The sequence below is a fragment of the Rhipicephalus microplus genome, chromosome 3, assembly GCF_043290135.1.
Source record: "Rhipicephalus microplus isolate Deutch F79 chromosome 3, USDA_Rmic, whole genome shotgun sequence".
NCBI classification, from domain to species: domain Eukaryota; kingdom Metazoa; phylum Arthropoda; class Arachnida; order Ixodida; family Ixodidae; genus Rhipicephalus; species Rhipicephalus microplus.
In genome coordinates, this window is record NC_134702.1 from 4099331 (window position 1) to 4119996 (window position 20666).

The 20666-nt window shown below is 42.2% G+C and overlaps 1 protein-coding gene across 33 annotated transcripts in view; it reads left to right on the top strand.

Annotated features, from left to right (window-relative positions):
* The window catches only part of trol (terribly reduced optic lobes), a 531158-nt gene that overhangs the window by 270311 nt on the left and 240181 nt on the right, over window positions 1–20666 (top strand). For 29 of the 33 annotated variants that reach the window (XM_075888764.1, XM_075888744.1, XM_075888745.1 and 26 more), the window contains 8 exons: window positions 1177–1287; window positions 3334–3450; window positions 4535–4645; window positions 4737–4793; window positions 10877–11104; window positions 14286–14432; window positions 18390–18509; window positions 20206–20337. In XM_075888764.1, the coding sequence (XP_075744879.1) occupies window positions 1177–1287; window positions 3334–3450; window positions 4535–4645; window positions 4737–4793; window positions 10877–11104; window positions 14286–14432; window positions 18390–18509; window positions 20206–20337 (1023 nt within the window). The remainder of the gene's footprint in view (window positions 1–1176; window positions 1288–3333; window positions 3451–4534; window positions 4646–4736; window positions 4794–10876; window positions 11105–14285; window positions 14433–18389; window positions 18510–20205; window positions 20338–20666) is intronic. The other 4 variants (XM_075888755.1, XM_075888771.1, XM_075888778.1 and 1 more) reach the window with 2 other exon arrangements.

Here is a 20666-nt window from a genome sequence, read left to right on the forward strand (position 1 = left end):
GTTTATCGTTAGCAAAAATGTAGAGTTTACATCCAAGATGGAGTTCGAAAGAAAGTGACGATTAGCTGCTATAGCTGTTGTGTTGTCAGAATTGAATTATGAAGCACTATTTTTTCCCGCAAAAAGATTTTGTTGCCGAAAGTACTACAAGCACCTGGGTACTACAAACACCAGTTGTACTGAAAGCTTTTGGTTAGTTACACCGAAGAATACTGGAGGCTGCTGCGAGTGACGAGAGCAGATTGTTAAGCTGCTTTCACTTGTGGGATCTCTCATAAAATGACAGGACGCTGTGATGGGGCGAGCCATATTAGCGGAAACAAGGCTGCAGGTCGTGCTACGGTTCCTTGCTTGGGCAAGCGTTGCACGTCTGTGCATTTCTACTTGAGACATTGCTCTTTATGTGTTGCATCTAAGACTGTTAGGTTTAATGTATGCGTGAACTTAGAGAGCCTCGCTTGTACAGCCAACATTACATTGTGTGTTGGAAAATGCCTGGGAATTAAATTTGAAACATTGTCTGCTAAATCCATAAAACCAAACGAGCCAGACATATAAAGGCACCCTCGACTGAGTCTGCAGTGTTATTCTGCGTGAATCAAAATGCGAGAAAAAGCTTGAAAGTTTCAGTCTGCGAGGTCAGTGGATGCGGCAGGAATGGCACATATCCGTGATGTAGGCGCACGCGATGCGGCAAAAATGGCACATATTCGTGATGTAGGCACACGCAATGCGCCGTCCGCAGCGGAAAAGACTGATTTGGTATGTTGTGTAGAGACACCCTAACTGCACTTACACTGTGGAGTCAGTCAAACATAAGATGCTTTTATCTCAGTCTTCTTGTTGTCCTTTGTATAGAAGTTTATGATTAAACAATTCTGTAACAACTGGCCCTTACAAAGCCTTGTTGAATGCGTTTAGCACATGCATGTGGTAGACATGCATCTACATTTGTGCTTTAAATTGTAAAAGAATGTTGCTTATCTAACCCCTGACCCTAACACTATTGTTTTAATTATTAAGATATTTTTTATTGTGCATGCCCTTGACTATTCACAAAAATGCTGTGGACTGTTTGCAGCTATTTCTGTTCCTCTTGACATAATTTTCGAACCTGTCTTCATCTCTCAACTTTGGGATGGTCCTAATGTTCCTGTGCTTTCTTGCATGCTGCAGGAGGATGTGGTCACAGTGAGTTTGGATGTGGTGATGGGAAGTGTGTGGAGGATTTGCTCAGATGTGATGGTTACTATGACTGTGAGGACTTTTCTGATGAGCAAAACTGTGGTACTGATCAAGTTTGTCTTATTAATACTCTTGCAAAGCCAAGTGATATTTATCTTCTCTTAATGAATTATTACTAGACTCAAAATGAGAAGCTTCTAGTTAGACATCGTAAATGCAATTCAGCTCATGAGAAGCATGTAGCTTGATTTCTCAATCTTAAAATTTTATGAGCAATGTGGCACAAGCAATGACTCGTATCACATTAAATAGACCCTGAAGAGACCAAAAAAATATGTTCTGTTTAAAAGTTCTGTTTGCTGAGAAATGACTGCAGTGAAGTCTGCAAGAATAACACTAGTCTTGCCAAAAGTTTTTTTTAAGCATTTCCGTTCAACAGATGTCATGACAGATTTCAGTTTACAGAGAGAGTACTTAAAACACGTTAGGTACAGCGCAGCAACGATAAAAAGCAACATGTAGAAAGGAGCGCTATTGTGTTTTGTTGGAAATATGTACAGGCATGAGCATAATGTGGGATCGCCTGGCCGAAGGCATCGACGGGCTATCTAGCGACAAGACACCTGCTGCGGTGCGCATGTGCGTCCAGTAATGTCTGTTGGCCTCTCATGTCGCTACTCCTATAATTTAGTAGCGAAAATGACATCAGTGTGTCGCTGTCTTTGCTCTATCAAATTTGTGCAGTTTTTTTTTTTTAATGTAGTGACTGCAACAGTGCCGGTTCTAGGGCTAGGTCACGTAGTTATACCCAGACAACGCAAATACAACCTCAGGATGTCCTCAGTATGCCTCCATGAGGACAATATGACACCTTCAGAATGTCCTCTTATGGACATTCTTAGGGGTGGGGTGAATTAGGGGTGGGGTGGAGTGCGAGATGAGCAAGAGGTAAGTTGGCCGACGGTGACAGAAGCTCGCACGAAGACGTGAAGGGTGTGAAGACAGTAGATTGCTGCAGACTGTAGCTGGAATGTTGCCGAGGGCAAAAAAAAAAAAAAAAAATCTCAAGGCAAGAAGGGGGGGGGGGGGGGGGGCAAGGCATGCTGCCGCCGTGGTTCCGCTCAACCACTGTTACACGAAAAATAGACATACTTCAGAGGAGCGCAGTAAATATAAGGACAGACTTGTAGTAGACACATTGCTTAAGATAGTGTTTGTAATCAACCAAGCTATTTTTAAAATGCTGCTCTGATTTACGTAATATTTGAAGTTTGCAAAACAGCTTGTAGACGAAAATGTGCTCTATTTTTGATAAAAACTTAATTCTATTCCCATGATATTCTGGGCAAAAGGTGCTTAATTTCATTCCCATTCCATTTTGGTGTCGCGAAAATTTGGGATGATTCCAAAGTCATTTCAATTCAGAATGCAACTCTGCAACGCTGGTCACAACTGACAGGTTTGTCAGGATTCACACTCCACTTGGTCAGAAAAAAAGAGCAATATCAAGGCAGTCATCACAGCTCAATCAACCATGTTTGTAATGTTCCACAAAAGTTTGACATACGAACCTGATCACCACGTGTATCGTGCCCAATGCACTCACTAGTGTTAGAGGCTTCGCTTCGACAGCCTACCAGTAGACTTGACACAGACCTCGAGTTCCCGAGGTCGGACTATGTGTCACACACGCAGAATTAAATTCCTTCAGATTGAAACCAGGATGCTTCGAAGCACAATCATCGCCAATGGCTGGTATTGCAAGCTGCTTCAAAGCACAACTCGCCACAGTCGGCTGGTGCCGATACATCCATGATCAGTCTGAATGTTGAGCGACCCGGTGCACCCGCCAACATGGCAATTGACATCCCGTCGTTGTCCACGATTTACGCTCTCAGACATCTCACTTTTAGCTGTCGTCTGCACTGTCTGCACCATAAGTGTGCATGCCGTGGTCTGCACACTTGTGCTCACGCCTGTACCATATTCCAAGTAATTCAGTGCAGTGCTATATGACTGGTGCTGTGTTAACTGTATTATGACAGCTGTTACTACATGCTCACTATCTTAATATGCTCTCTGTGCAACTTTTGCATGCTGCACACCCACTTTGCGATGTCTTTTCTCACCTGTCTGTCTGCTTTATAGAATCTCACCTCTGCAGGCCTTCACAATTCCGATGTCAGTCGGGGCTCTGTATTGACAGAGATGAATATTGTGATGGAGTGCCTCACTGTCCTGATCGGTCTGATGAGCTTAACTGCTGTACGTTTCTCCTGCTTACTACTTGCAATTGCTTGCATTATGTGTTGTTGTTATTAGCACTTCTTGTCTGTGTCCGACTGTCTTATCACCTGCGCCTTTGTGGGGTGCATACATGTTTTTAACTTATTTTTAATTGGCCAAAAAACACAAAACCCTGCGAATATACTCATGGGTCTTGGTGCTTTTTTGCCCCTACGCATTCTCTGGCCTTGTGCATTTCTTACCGCCGCCAGAGAGAATGGATGTTTGCTGAAACTACTGATTTCTTTTACCTTTCCTGCATTCCTGCTTTCATATATTTGGTTATTAAAAATGCCTTGCAACCCTTGAGACCCAACAAGAAGATTAGGAGGGTGCAGTAAATAACGGCAAAATAAGGACACCACGGTTGTCTAATTGCTCAGTAAGTATAATGGCAGCCATGCAAGTGCGACGTTCTTCCATATGGTGTTTGTTCTTTGGTAAAAAGTGTATGGGGAGCTTGTCTGACAAGGGGTAAGTTTACTGTATAATGGTGACCATCCTTGGTTGAAATTGAGCGAAGAGGCATAAGTAGTGCCTTGTTGTAACAGTACATTTTGCACAAAAGATATAGGACCTTTGTTGTCTGAAATACAAAGAACAACTAATACTACAACTACTACATGTTTGTTTTTTGTAGAAATACCATTGTTCAAACGAATGTGGGCCTCTATTTTTTTATGTTGTAAAGCAACCCTACATGAAAGGGTAAACTGCTTTTCTTTTTGAGTACTTTTCATTGCTATGTGACTACAGGTTCTTGATCTAAGCACCAGGTATAGTCTTGTGTAGTGGCTGTGCTGTGTGGTAATTACACCTGTAATGCATTCAAAGAATACACTTAACACCAACATCATTTCAGTCCTTAAAGCAACGTATCATTTCAAGCAGCGGGAAAAAGCTGCTTGAAAAAAGCTATTCTTTGTCCTTGATGTTGCTTAGGTGCAATATTCTTTTCATTCCTTGCAAAGTAATTTTTTTTTCTTGCGACACAGTAAGCTGTATCATGTGCGTCACACAGTTCTCTTCAAGAAACGGACTTGCATGCTTTACTTTTTTTCAGGGACATGCCACCCTGGTCAGTACGTATGTGCTAATGCTCAATGTATTGAAAGATCTCAACGCTGTGATGGTCGTTTTGACTGCACTGACTTTTCTGATGAAGCGGACTGTGGTAAGTAACCATTGTTGCTAAAGTGGCAGCATACCGTGACAGCCAAACACTTCAGAGTGGATTTCATTCACTTTCTTTCAAACCTTTGCAGACCCTGATGCTGGTGTGAACATCAAGGTGTACCCAGAAAGACAGACAATTAAACAAGGTGTGAATCCTCTTTTCAACTGAATGCAATGCTTTTTATTTGTAGGCACTTGATAGTTATTTTTACAGGCTTTGTAAGGCCTTGTTTATGAGCTGTGTGCATTCTAGTTGACGTCAGTCATAAAATTTTTTATGGGAGTAGGGGAGTCTTTGCTTACTCATCTTCTGTGGCAGATATCTCCTTTTAACCAAACATAGTCTTCAGGGGTGACTGTAACAAGTGTACTAGCTGAATTAAGGGCACCTCGTAGCTGGAGCTATCTGGTCCAATTTCTGAGCAGATTCAGTTTAAAAGCATATATATATATATATATATATATATATATAGATATATATATATATATATAGATATATATATATATATATAGATATAGATATATAGATATATATACATATTTCCGCCAGCACGTAGTGGGTTGACAGCAAGAGCGGCTCTAAATCTGGAGGAAAAAAAAGATCGCGTTCTTCTTTTGCTCGAGAGCCAGCCACGACTGACGCATCGTCCTAGTGCTAGCTACCTGGTGGTTTAATAAATCCCCCAGTACTTGTGACTCATCGTGACAAACTGGTGGAGGTGCTGGGTAGTCTCACGGATGCTGCAGACCCCCCCAGGAAGCCGCGATACGAGTCCAGTGCCAGTCAATACTCCCGTGCATCGGACCAGCCGCCGAATCAGGGGATTGCCTCCGGAAGCCGACGATACTGCTCCCACCACGTCGACAAACATGACCAGCCCTTCGGTGCAAACCTCGGCAACCGGCATGGGAAGCACGACGTCGAACCGCTACACGTTGGAAAGCCCACGCGCACCGGCGACGTTCCATGGCTCGGAGCACGAGGACGTTGAGGACTGGTTGGCAGATTTCGAGCGCGTAGCCACCTTGAATCAGTGGGACGACGCGGCGAAACTGGGTCGTGTCTACTTCTATCTCGAAGATGGGGCACGTACGTGGTATCGAAACCGAGAGGAACAGCTGACGGCGTGGCCCGAATTCTCTCGTAGACTTCTGCAGACGTATGCCAGTGCTGATCGCCAAGAATGAGCTGAACGAGCTATTCTGGCCCGCGTCCAGCTGCCAAACGAAACTGTGACCACGTTCGTCGAAGACATGACGCGCCTCTTCCGACGGGCCGATTCAAGAATGACGGAGGACAAGAAGTTGCGTCACTTGATGCGCGGTGTCAAGGACCAGCTTTTTGCCGGCCTCGTGCGAAGTCCTCCGAAGATGGTCGCGGAGTTCTTGTCCGAGGCCGTGACAATGGAAAAAAATGCTGCAGCAGCGATCCAACCAATACGACAGGCAAGTCAGTGGCATGTCTATTGCCAACATTTTCACCGCCACTAGAACCAACGACTGTCTACGTGAACTCATCCGGTATATAGTACGTGAAGAGTTACAAAAGGCTGGTGTAACACCTCATCCTACTGTCAACTCTATTGCAACTGTGATCAAGGATGAGCTGCACCAGGCCCTCCGGGACACCTTGCCTCATGATACAGCTGTGCCAGCTCCTGCTGAATACCGCCGTGAGACAACCTACGCGGAAGCCTTGAAACGCCCTGCAGCAACGCCGCCATTATTCGTCCATCCTGTTCCTGCTGTTTCACTACAGTCAGCGCAGCACATACCGTACTACGAAGGCACGTACACGCCACCACCGTTGGCCTTTGTCCCTGGTGCTTCTGTCGCCCATCGTTCAGTGCAACCAGTTCAGTACATCGACGATCGGCGCACGTCTCCTCGAAAGTCTGATGTTTGGCGCACACCTGATTGCCGGCCTCTGTGCTTTCACTGCGGAGAAGCTGATCACTTGTACCGCCAGTGCCCATATCGCCGTCTTGGGCTTCGTGGCTTCTCTGCGTACTCACCGCCACCCCGTTACGGCCAGAGACCGCGCGACATCGAAAACTACCTCTCCCAGCAGCATGCACCACCATCTGCCGGTCGCCAGTCGCGCTCGCCATCACCGAGGCGATTTTCATCAACGCCCCAGCGGTATTCTACCACACGGTCTCCCAGCCCCCGTCGGGAAAACTAGCCAAAGCGACCTCTGGGGGCGGGGTCGCTGAACGTCGAAGCGGTGAAGACCTCCTATTGACGCAGAACTGTACAGAAACCGGTCCGACATCACATACTGCTGCAAAGGATGGCCGACTTTCACTCGACATAGCAGTGACAATTGATGGTTGTGCAGTTAATGCGTTAGTGGACACCGGCGCAGACTATTCCATACTGAGCGGGAAACTGACAACGCAGCTGAAGAAAGTCATCACGCCGTGGCATAACTCGCAGATTCGGACAGCTGGTGGTCACGTCGTTACTCCACTGGGTGCCTGCACAACAAGAATACAGATTCAAGGGTACACATTCGTAGCAAGCTGCCTTGTTCTACGCGAATGTTCCCGTGACGTCATTCTGGGAGTTGACTTTCTACAAGAAAACGGAGCTATCATTGATCTGCAAGAGCGCCGCGTCACGTTCTCAGCCCAGCGAGCAATCAACGTGCAGGATGGTGGAAGGCGTGTCGACGTACTCCGTATTTCTGAACAGAGTGTGACGCTTCCTCCACGAACAAGTGTTCTAGTCGACGTAACATGCTGTGGTTTGGGCGATGGCGATGTGGTGGCTGAGACAAATTTAGAACACCTCCTGCAGCAAGGCATTTGTGTAGCTAGAAGTGTAATACACCTTCATGATGGTCGATCTGAATTGCGCGTAACCAACTTTAGCAACGAGCATCGACATCTTTTCCGTGGCACTTCGATAGCGTTTGCCCACGAAGTAGCAAACGTCACCAACTGTTTCACGTCGGAAATAGTGGATACCGCCGACACGTCAATGAGTAATATTGACATCAATCCTGATCTGTCCACCGTTAACCAGACTGCACTACGAGCGTTCTTGTTCGAGTTCAGGTCTTGCTTCGCAACTTGCTCAAAGATCCGCCAGACGTCCGTCACTCAACACAGGATCATCACGTACGAGGACGCACGTCCGATACACCAGAACCCCTACCGCGTGTTGGCCAAAGAACGTGAAGCAATACGTACGCAAGTCACCGAGATGCTTGACGATGGCATTATTGAACCATTTAACAGCCCGTGGTCATCTCCATCCAGTCGTACTTGTCAAAAAGTGCTAGCTACCTGGTGGTTTAATAAATCCCCCAGTACTTGTGACTCATCGTGACAATACATGTGTGTATATATATATCCTCCACTCCTCCGAAGAAGGCTGGTCCACCAGCCGAAACTGTTAGGAATAAATAAATATTTTATTGTTTTGTTTCCTATACTGCACTATTCTCGAAGTTTATAACTATATATATATATATATATATATATATATATATGTATGTATATATATGTGTATATGTGTATATGTGTGTATATGTGTATATGTGTGTATATGTGTATATATGTGTATATGTGTATATATATGTGTATATGTGTATATATATGTGTATATGTGTATATATATGTGTATATGTGTATATATATGTGTATATGTGTATATATATGTGTATATGTGTATATATGTATATGTATATGATTACTGAAACGAATGCAACAAGGATTATAGAAATCGGTGCACGGAAAGTGAATTTATGAGTCCTTGAAGTTACCAAGTTGAGCAGACGATGACAAGAAATCTTCTTTCGCATTTCACTCTCCTGCTCAGGTCAGAGACCGCTTCCAATCACAGTGCGTGTCTCGTAAAGACATACCGAAAATGTCACTGCATAGTGTTCTTCACACAATACCTCACTACCGCTCTTTTTGATGGCGTCGGGTAGCAGTCGCTCCCATGGTCACACTGTTTAAGATATAGACATATTCTTCGGGCGGGGTCACTTTACTCGTATGGCCTAGCTACCACCACATAAATATTGCATGCTATTTGTTGCGTAAAGCCAATCAATAGTGAATGATCATTGTCACCAATTAACATGACACATCACTTCCCATAACAAAAATAGCCGATGTGTGTCGCCGTAGCTTAGTCAAGATAGTTTGTCTCCTGAATTAAAGTTACAACAGCGTTGATTCCGGCGTTACCATTTTGCAACAATATCGCGCGCGTTTCACAGCACCAGAAGAACCGATGTAAAATACGTGCTCAAATAGTCTTGCAGGGCCCCTTTAAGTGTGCAATATCTTTTTCCATCATCATTTATTTTCCCATAAGGGCCCCTGACAGGATATTACATAAGGGGGGGGAGGTCAAACAAGGATTTCTTTGGATAATATAAATATGGAGATGATGAAACATTAAACTATTGTTTGGTGAGAGAACAATAATAAACTAAGCAGGAATTTATTCAATGCATAGGCAAAAAGTAGAATAAATAAGAATTCAAGGGCGTCAAGCAGTTTTTAAATTCTATAAAGATTAAAAATTCAGCAGCCCAGTGAAATTGTCTTTACAGTACAGCTACTAAGTATCAAGAACAAGGGAATACAAAAACTATAGATGAGAAAGAATATGCTTACAGCACAATGGACTTTATGCATTTAGCTTCATACAGAAAAAAATGTTAGTTATAGCTATTCTAAAGCTTGAGAAATTGTTGTACCAAACATGCAGGGTGTGTGAAAGCTTGTTTTGAAAAAAAGCTAAGAAAACATATAAAGCTGAATTTTAGCCATGTGTAACAGAAGATAATGAAATGTTTTTAATGGATGCTGAGACGAGGGCCTTTATGCCCACTTCTGGAGCACAAGTCAACCAGAAGCAGTGCCCATTTTTCCGGGCTTTCTCAATATAGCTTGTCTTGGTGATATAAATAGCTGCTGTGGTTGACATCATCAATCCAACATGCAAGAAACCTGGCCAGGGCTTCTGGCAATGCCTGTATGTTGGGAAAATATTGTATACCTGTATGTTGCAAAAGTAAATGTTGCAACATCAAAGCAGAGGTCTTAAGAAAGAGATCGGGTTAACAGCAGCAGGTCAGTCTCTTTCAATACTGTGCGCCAGCGAATTCTCCTTCTTTATTCTTTCTATCGTCCTACATAGCACATGTATATTTGTATTGTCATCTTTCTTGCTTTCTTGCTGCAATCAAGTGGCAATATTCAGAAAACAGATTTTTTTTGCCACAATGTATATCCAAGGTCAGTGTTCTCCCTTGAAAAAAAAAATGACTCTGGTTGCTCAATTTTCTGCATGTTTTTTTGGTTTTCAAAGCTTTGTTATTTGAAACATCAATGTTCATCATTTTTTAATATTGAAACTTCATGCTGCATGTATATCAGTTCACTCAAGCAGTAAGTTTCATGTTTAAAGTTCATATTTAGCAATCTCGTGATGAATAAAAGGGGGGCAAGATGTTTCACAAACTAGAATCCCACAGTCCAAAATCCAAAAACTGTTTTGTTTGAACTTCAAGTTACTTATGTACTTCAAAGGTAAACGACTAACACATGGGGCAGAGCATGCATATCGATGCGATATCCTCCACATGTCTACTCATTGCAACAGGCCTGTCTTCTGGCAAGAGAAATAATACTTGCGCTAACCATGTAACAGGTAGAGTATTCCAATTGATGTATTCAGTCTAGTAGTTCACCATAGTCTCACTATAGTTGCACTTCATTTATACATAATTTAATGATCAAATTGATGCAGCTAGTCCAACTGTGTTTTTGCTGTGAGCGAATATATTGCTTCCAACGAGGTACTATCCGGGCAACATCGTAGACTTTCTCAGGAGTGTCCTTAAGAGCCTCGCTGCTTCTTAACTGTCCCGAAACAATGTCCTTCCACAGGAAACGTGATATTCCTGTGAACAATTATAGCACTAAAAGCCGCCATCATGTGTGCTTGAAATATGAAGGCTCAACTACACAGGGACACAAGATAGGGACAGCCCAGGGTAGTCATGTGCTCGTATTTTAAGTATTTTGAGTCACCCACTCATAATTGTTTAATCGCAACTGGTAAAGTCTTATTGAGGTAGTCGGTCACTTCAATATGGTTTAACAACCCAGGAAGCATTCAACTTGCAGACTTTCATCTGTGAGGTTAGTCGTGAAGTATTTTTCACAGGGAAACCACCTTTATGTTGTACCTCGTGCAGGCCAAGAGGTGGTGTTCCGCTGCAGAGATGAGGGCACCAGGCGCTCCCAGGTTAAGTGGACACGGCCGGATGACAGCCCCTTGCCTCCACAGTCAACTGATGCTCGAGGGAGGCTGACGATGCCCAACGTGCAGCTTGAGCACGGGGGCGTCTACCTTTGCAAGGCCGTGGGTGTCCAGGCCTCCACATCAGGAGCTCAGAAGGCTGCTTTCCTCACCGTGCAGCCATGTAAATATCCAGATTACTGTGCCCCCCTTCCCTGAGACTGCAGGCCTCCCTTTGCAAACTCTGGCTGTTTGGCAACTCTGGGTGCTTGGTGTGCTTCAGCTGTCTCTTTTCTTTTTGCTGTTATTATATTGCCTCTAACATTTGTGAGTAGCTGTTTCTTTGTTAGCACAATAATCAGCTGCAAAGCCTGTTGTCATGGGCGTTTCCTAGTGCTCCCGAAATTTGCCTGCGTGTGGCTTATAGCTCATGCATCTAAATGTGCATTGAACATAATATAAATGCGTGGTGCGCGTCGTGTATACATGTTGGACTATTCCGAGAACAATGTGTGTTGAGCTGATGTTATCAGTATGTTTTCAGTCATTTTTTTGAAGTTGTCACCTGGACTGTGCACATTGCCCTTGCTTCCACCATCTTTTTTTTTTTTTTGTTATTGTTGTTGTCCGGGACGCTTTTGTGGTCTCACAATCGCTGAAACAGCATGTTGAGTGTGAGGCATTTTCTATCATTTACTTGCAGTTTTAAGTCAATCCTGGATGTAAAACTCTTCCATTAAATAAAAAGTGTTGACTACAACAGGCACAATCCACCATTTTTAATGGTACTGCCTGTTAATGTATCTGGCACTTTCTGCCTTTTGTTGAGTGGTATACATTCAGTTTGCCTAGCTGCTACATGTAGTGTGCTTGCCATACAGTGCCTGTTCCAGTCACTCTTCATATGTGCCGAATACATCAAAACCAGTGGCTCCAGACAATGTTCGTAGCTTGTGAGAAAAGCATGCAAATATGAGCTTTGCTTGAAGCTCTTTACATATAAGTGTGGCTCAGTCATTTTTGTGTTAAAGCCCTTTTATTAAGATATGTGCATGTCAGCTGTTTTTTCACCTTGCCATTTTAGGGTCTAACTATGTAATACCTTTTTATAAATATTTGTGAAGGTTTCTATCAAAGCATTCCAGTAGGTGATTCAAGTGGTTTGTGTGGCTAAATGCTCAAGTTCATGAGAATGTAGTGTATGTGACCTGTGTGAAATACATGCGTAGCATATTTAGGAATGATATGCAATAGAATATTTCAAATTTGTTTATGCTTTTCTTCGAGAAACGTCAAGAAAAACAAGTGCATAAAGCTTTTCAGTGAAGCGGGAATTCATTTTTAGCATTCATCAACATGTATGATTTTGTCATATAATGAAAAATTAAGCTGTACTTGTACTCAAAGCCTATAAAGTTACATTGCATTAAACTGTCATCTTTAGCATTAAGATATAATTGTTGCTAATAGCAAAGAAATTAAGTAGGTCATTTACTTTGTTTTATTGTTTGTCAGTAGACTCTTGTAGTGGGCGTCTTGTTTTCTAGATTAAAAAAAAGGGCTTTCAAGTTGTGACTAGTCATTGCAAGTGACATGCTCTAACGTTGACGCTATGCAAGAATAAACTGTACGCTGCAATACACAGGCCATGCTTTTTGGGCTTGACTAATAGTTCTGTGTTGATGCATGAAGCTTTCTTGCATTATAAATCGTACTCGTTAACATTGTGGCATCTTCTTTATTGAATTAATGCCTCAGCTGAGCCCTACTATGGAGACTTCCTTCCAAAAATTGATCCGAATACATATGAAGGTACTTGCATTGAGCTGTACTGCATGTATGTCTTTGCATGTTGCAATAAATGGTGCCAATCATGTTTCATGTTATTCGAACTTTATTTATTAGCACTATCTTCACATGTAGCTTAGACGTGCTACTTCAAGAAATTTAACAAATCTATTCCAGTAAAATAAACTTTGCTTTGATAGCCTAGCCTTCTATCACTGTTCTTCAAACACACAACTTCAAGGCTATTCAGAGGTTTCAATGTGGGTGAAGAAGACTTAATAAGGTCAACAATAAATGTACAGTTGCCAATGAGCTTCAAAGATGGAGGCCCGTTAGTTTTATTCATTCACATAACTAAAGAAAATTGTTGTGCCTGCTCTCTCATAGCTTTAAGACATATGAAGCAAGCACTTTTGTGGAGGCAGTAATAGCTCATGCTGCTGATTATACTCAACAGAGACAGCACACAAATTAGTCGTATATAGTGTGTGTATGAATCTAATTGAGGTGAACACTATTACTTGTTTTATTTTAGATTATTGAAGTTAGTCATTTTTGATTGAACAAATGTAGGAAGTGTGTGTGCATGTTGTCTGTTAAAAGCACTATGTTCAGGGTCTGAAAACCAGTGTAGATTACAAAAAAGGTAATGGTTACTGCTCCAGGGAAAATGCTAGTGTGTTACAGTATTTCAGTTGCTGCATGGTTGGGCCACGTATTAAACAATTCCTTCATAGCTATTATTCACAGATAGGTGATGTTTTGAAATCTCTTGTGCAGTCAACAGTGCTTGCTAGAATTGCATGTGTTGCTGAATGGCGGCTAACTCTTGGGTGGTATAACCATATTGGTAATAGACTAAAAAATTTCATTCAAGAGAATTCACCATACATTGCATGTGTATCAGAGTTACCTGCATATATTTGCCATTCATCTTTCAATGGATTCGTAACTGCATGTGCAACAGTTTTGGCATTCTAAGAGTCATGTTTTGCATATTAATTGCTGGTTGTACTTTTTCTTTTTTAACTTGCACTTGGACTGGCTCGTCTTGGTGAGAAACTTTTTCTCCTGCTTGGCCACGCATAAAGCAATATGTCGGATGATGCTAGGGTTAAAGGTGCAACAAATGTTTTCGTGGGTTTCAAAGCAGGAAAGGGACGGTGAGAGCTTGTACTTGCAATTTGTTTTCAATATTTAGATAATTAAGCAGCTCACATCACTTATTTCTAGCTTTCAATATTTAAATTGTACATAACGTAAATTTAGATTTTCACTTGGAGGAACATGTTCACTTGGAGGAACATTTATTTGCCTTCTAACTATGGTTTAGGAAAACTATAAACAGAATGTGTGAACACTTGTAATGTAGCAGTGTCAATCACGTGACCTCCAGGTTCAATATGTTGCATGCTATGTGCAGATTTTGGAGATACGATTTATACCAAAGAAGGCCAACTTGCTGCATGTTTAGCTTATTTAGATGTAAACTACTGCGGGCAGAAACTGCTTCAGCTTGCTGCTTCGCCTTTTCTGAGACACGTGAATGCGAGAGACACGATTTGTCATTCCTGCAGACACTCCACCAACACCAAAACTGGAACGGCCACTAGGAGCTTGCAAACACGATGAAGCTACCTGCCAAAATGGAAAGTGTGTTCCACGGAAATACGTCTGTGATGGGGACTATGACTGTGATGACGGCTCCGACGAGAAAAACTGTGGTACGTAAATGCTTGCGTCATGTTCATACAGCCTGTGCACTGAACATGCTGGCAGCAGGTGACAACAGGTGAACGGCATGATTTTGTGAAAGCATGTTATTGCATCATCTTGCAACTTGAAGGTTAAAGATGGGAGTTGACAGACGAAACCACAATGTGCTTAAAGGTGATAATAAGGGCCTCAGGCAGGCTGGCTGATGATACGATGGGTGAACTAATCCTTGCCATACCTTCTTGTCCCTCTTAGCCTGTTGCTTTTAAAAGGGGTTAGTTGTGCATGACATTTGCTCTAAGAAATGCGCACTGTGTGTAGCACCGAACTGCTTTGTCAGTGAGAAACTTAACGTCGGTTTGATTAGAATATTGCAAGGTGGCCAAATCCTTGCTTATATCCAACACTTTCTAGTGAAATGCCTAAGCTGTTGGTCATGTCGCTGTGATGTTGGTCGATGCAGCAATCATAAATGATGCAAATAAATACCCTGCATCAGTTTATAATGTGCATGAGTTTCCATCTTTCATAGTTCATTACTTATCTTGTATCACTGCACAAGTGAGTAGCATGCAGTGTAGTGCTGACAGTCTTGCATCTACAGTGTTGTTTTATTGAGACTAAACAGAGCTGTGTTAACTTTCACTGGAGATACATTTTGCTGCTTCCACCAAATAAGGATTCTGATTGTATCTATACATGATAGTTCTGTTTATTGTGTTAAAAATAATACTCGCACTGTGGCCACATGCTAGTACGTTCGTAGCTTGCATTGTAAGTTGGTTGCTTAAAATTAAAAAAAAAATCGTCTTCTAGAATTTCAATTCCCGAATCAGTGCTGTCTGGAAGAACTGCCTGTCCCAGTTATTCATGTCACACTCTTTGCAGATGAAATCCAATAGTTGCTCGAAACTGCAAAACACACTGTCTTATTAAAATGAAGGAAAGAAGTGTCCACTTAAGGACTACTGGTTGGGATCAGGGGCAAGTTATCTTCTCGTCCACTTTTCCTAATTTTTATTTACATTACAATTAGTTCTAATAGCACCCTCTGCACTTTAGCCCTGGCATTAGTGTCTGTTAGCTCTCATTAATGTTGAAAGTCTTAATAAAGAAAGCACTTCTTTCCTTCATTCATAGCTAGGATGTCATTCTGACAGACTTGATGCCTTTAGGGGGTACAGCAGGGATTGCTGGTCAGCTTGCAATAAGATCACGTGCTACATGGCACCAGCAGGCAAATGCCATAGTGGTTACTAGTGGCGCTGACTGACCCTCCCACGTTAAATGTGTATATGTGCCCTATAAAGCTAACGGGGTACGATCGCCGCCGTAGCTCAGTGTTAGAGCATTGAACGCGTTATTCGAGCGTCACAGGTTTGGATGCGACCGGACGCAAGTTTTCTTTTCATCCCCTTTTCGTTCTTCACATTTACATCACAATTACTTCTCATATAGTAATATCTCCTATACATTCCTTGTCATTGTTATCTTTAGATCTCATTATATTGTACCTTATTAGAATGTGTGAGCTATAAAGATTGGCCCAGAAATGTAGGGGCACCTTCATTATTTCGAGTATAGGTGGGAAGTCAGAAATCGGGGCACCACTGTATTCACAAGAACACGCAGACAAGGAAAATGTTGTTAGATATGGATGAGTGCCTATATTTTCAACTTTGCTTTATTAGAATCTGCAGGCTGTTTCACACTTAGTAAAAATCTTGAAGCGTGTGGCATCGTGATGTGGCTAGCGTTGCAACCACGTGCCATCAGCAACTTGGCGTGCGCAGATGACTCAGGAGTGTAGTTTTGAACCGCGTCGTCCGCTCTGGCGGCTCTTGCTTGCTGCATCGCTGGCCAGTGCGCGAATATTATGGTTAGCGCAGAAACTGGGTCGTTAATCTGCACTAAACCTCTCGGCCTTTATTTGTGATAATGGAGTGCTACAAGCAGAATACGACTATATACCTTGTTTTCTCTCTTGAAATGTCATGGTGAATAAATGAATGAATGAATGCAGGTTTATTTCATAATCTATTTACAGATAACAAACGCTTGTCGGACCTGAAGCCAAAAAGCTGTTTACAAGTGTGCGTTCATGCATATTTATTCACTGTGTGAGATAAGAGAAGGACACGACAATTAGCATGCAATGTGCATTGTCTTGATTTGACTTTGAAGGAAGAAAAGCACTCTACAGTAGAATTCGTACTGCTGTGCTGGCCTAACACGATAAAACAAATGGGAACGAATTCAGGAATGTATTAGATGAGGACAAAGCCTTAACGTGTCTCTTTACAAAGATATTTCGTTACCAAAAAACCCGCTAGCCGGCTCCGAAATGTAGTGTAGTTTTTACAACAGAGTTCAATAATCTTATGTTGCTCTCTTTCTGGTATACTGGGCATGGTAAACCAGATAACCAACACAGCACTGCTCTTTTTGGGCAAGAAAACAATAAAAAAGTGTACAGCAGACAACCCTTTGTTCTATTCAGCTCAATCTGGATCTTGTGATGCCACGCCCCTGTCGTCAATAAATGGGACATGCTGTGGCGAAACACATTGCTGACACCATGCAGTTACTGCCATCTAGAATGAGCGCTATCATTGCTACCGCTGGGAACAAAAACTTGGTAGTGTTGAGGGTGCATTTCAGCGCTGAGAGCGAGTCCTTTCTGTTGTGATGAAATGTCGAGAATAAGCACGTTCAGGTGGTTGTTCTATCCTAAATCGTTCCTTATTTCATTCCCATTTGTTCTGTTGTGTTAAAGCTGCTTAGCTGCTCGGCAGTCACCACTGGGTGCTTTGTTTTATTTAAAGTCAAATAGAAACCTTGCATGCTGCATACTCATTATCGTGCCGTTCTCATCCAAGCTTACTCGAGTGCACACTATCAAGAAACATTCAGGAATGCACACCGTGCCACAATGTTTTGATAGAGAAAACAAGGTATACTGCCAAATACTGTTTCTAGCACCCCATCATCACAAATAAAGGCTCAGAGGCTGGCATTGCACAGCCTTTAGTGCAGACAAGCATTGAAAGTTGGACAAGTTGGTATGGGAACTTTTAAAAAATTTCACAGCAAGACAGGACACAAAGAAAGCATGCGTGAGTTTGTTGGTCCTTGTTTTTTCATATCCCATCTAGCAGCGCAGATATAACTGAAAATAACTTGTGCAGAGTGTCGGCTCACTTCCGGCATTAAAAATGACATCTGTGTGCTGGCCGACAACGCAGCATGCGCCCAGTCGTTGCAGACAACGTGGTTCAACTCTGCACCTTTGAAGCGTCTGCGCACACGTGAGCTGCTGTCGACGTGCGATTGCAGTGCTAGTTGCATCGCGATGCGAGACAATCAGAGATTCCCCCTAAAACAGCCTGTACATTGGTGTGCAAAGTAACACACACGTGTATATTTTCATCTCGCCCCAATCCTTCGAATAAAATTGTCTGTAAAAAGCTGAGCATTTGTCTGTGCCTTCTTCGCTTGTGTCGGTGTGTGTTTGCTAGTAGTACCCCACCGCAGTGGTCTAGTGGCTAAGTTACTCGGCTGCTGACCCGCAGGTTGCGGGATTGAATCCCGGCTGAGGGGGCTGCATTTTTGATGGAGGCAGAAATGTTGTAGGCCATGTGCTCAGATTTGGGTGCACGTCAAAGGTGGTTGAAATTTCTGGAGCCCTCCACTATGGCGTCTCTCATAATCATATGGTGGTTTTGGGACGTTAAACCCCACATGTCAATCATTTGCTACTACTGCTTTTTTCAAGTTCATCCTGCACCAATATGGCCAAAAGTTAACATTTACAAGTTACTAAGATTCAACTGCATCAGTTTATTTTCCACACTCATTAGCAATTCAATCGTTACTTTTCAGTTATCTTTCTTAATGTATCTTCAGGGGCCTTTGTGAATGCTATGGCTGGATCTGTAACAAATAACTATTTGCTTTTGTTCTAGCTCAACCTTCTCTCTGTGAACCAAATGAAATGCAATGCGACAACAAGAAATGCATTCTCAAGGTTTATTTGTGTGATGGAGACGACGATTGTGGTGATGGCACAGATGAGAGGAGCTGCCGTAAGTGAACACATTATCTACTTTTTCCCTTCTCTGTTCATGTTACTACAATTGAACTTCATTAGAGTGAAATTGGTGGAGAAATTACGAAATTATGCCATTTCTAGAATTTTGTGATTATGAAATAACATAGTACAAATAGGGAAGTGGACAGAAAAATAAACATCTATGCCAAAATTTTTTTACCATTTCTTGTCAATCCTTGCTATGTAGTGAATGCATATTTCTTCACAAAGCAGCAGGTAATCTAATGCGACATCATCAATGTGCATTCTGGTGAATGTTTGTATTGTTTTGTCAAGACATCCTTTGGGTTCATCGTATTCTCCCCGAGTCTTGTGCCCTGTTCATTGGTGTCGTCTGGTTCGTGCACACTGCTTACAATGGCATCATTAATCAATGTCATTGATTGGTCACGTTGCTGCACAGTGGTTGTGGAATGTTACATAAATGAGCCTCCTAATCATTGATTGATCGATAGACAAGAGAAACTTGACGAGCAAAACTGCTTGCATGCAAGGTAGCCCAAGCGTGACGAATAGCGAGCTGCTGCAAGGTCTGAACAAGCAGCATTGTGGATGACTATGGCCATGTATGCAATTGTTTTCAGCACCGTTGAGATTTTGTAAACGAAACTGTCGGCAACAACACAAGCAAATCATTATGGTACTTTGCGCTCTTTAGAGAACATACATTTGTGCTCATTGTGGAGTGTGCTGACCTTGCACGAGCCGAAACCTCATGGAGAAAGTACTTGATTGTTCTTCATTGTTGCAGGATACCAGCTTAGCAGCGTTTCGTTGTTGAGAAACGTGAATTCTATGGGCATGTGCCAGGGACAGGAAAAAGGACAGGATGCTATTTCTTCATCGCATTCATTGCTTTACCTAGTGATGACTGACTTTTTCATTGCCATGAGAATTTTGCTATTTCAACTGCACACCCTTTCTAATTAGAACTATGTAATGATCTATTGGTTATTACAGTGAAAGCTGTTTTGAGATTACAACACGGGTCGCGTTTACTGTAGTTGTTCACCACTGTCGCCAGTGTTCGTAACCACTTTCGCACGAAATAAAAAAAATAAGTGAATAACAAACACCAAGAGCACGATGGGATTCAAACCCAGATGCCTGCCCAATGTTCTACCACTGAGCCACGCGGGTGCTTGGAATACAAACTGACCCTAGACATGCTTCATGTAGAGAATGGCATTGCGTTAGTACGAGTAGTAAAGTGCTTTAGAACTACCAGGCGTCGCACAATGTGAATTTGTGGTTTCCGAATGTTACAATTTATTACTAAAGTTTCAGATGAAATTCTTCAATGTAGTCAGCCACAGCATAAAAAAATTGCACAAAATTCTTTGCAAATGTGTAGCAGGTGCCATGTTTCCCCAAGAAATGACGAAGGATGGCATGGTGAATGCCTCCCCACTTCAAAACGTTGCACTGACATATGGTGTAGGGGTTTTCCTGCATGTGTGCTTGTAGCCGTTACACAAAAAAGTTTTAAAATGTTTCTAAAAGGCTGCTTTTCTAGCTTTAGCTATGACAGTGCTGCACGTTTCGTGCAGGCCTGGTGGTTTCTTTAGTTTTCCGAAATCGCTGAATCTTTTTCCGTAAATGTCAAACTGCATATATTCAACCATATTAATTCGAACACTTTAATTGCATTCTTTGTAATTTTTTTTTAGGTGACAATATTCCAGGATCTCCTTGCCGAATGGGAGAATATCAGTGCCGCTCTGGAGACCAGTGTATCCCAAAAAGTTTCCACTGTGACGGAGAGTTTGACTGCCAGGACAAATCTGATGAAATTGGATGCTGTGAGCTGCCTATTCTTCTATACAGGCTGCTTGAGTACTGTAAAACATTTAGTTAATATGCTACCAAGATAAAAAATCTCAAGATATTACCCCACCTTTTATTTTATTGTATCCACACTAGTGCCTGGGAAATGGGCCAAGAAATGTTTGATGCATTTCATATGTGAACAGAATCCAGTGTTGTGCTTTTATTTTATTTTCATGCAGTTAATTTAGCTTAATTTTACTTTTAGTTTAATTTTATATTTAGCTTCATGTATAGTTGAGCTATTTAGCACAAGATATAAGATCCATTGTCAGCAAAAAAATATACAGGGTGTTTCAAGAAA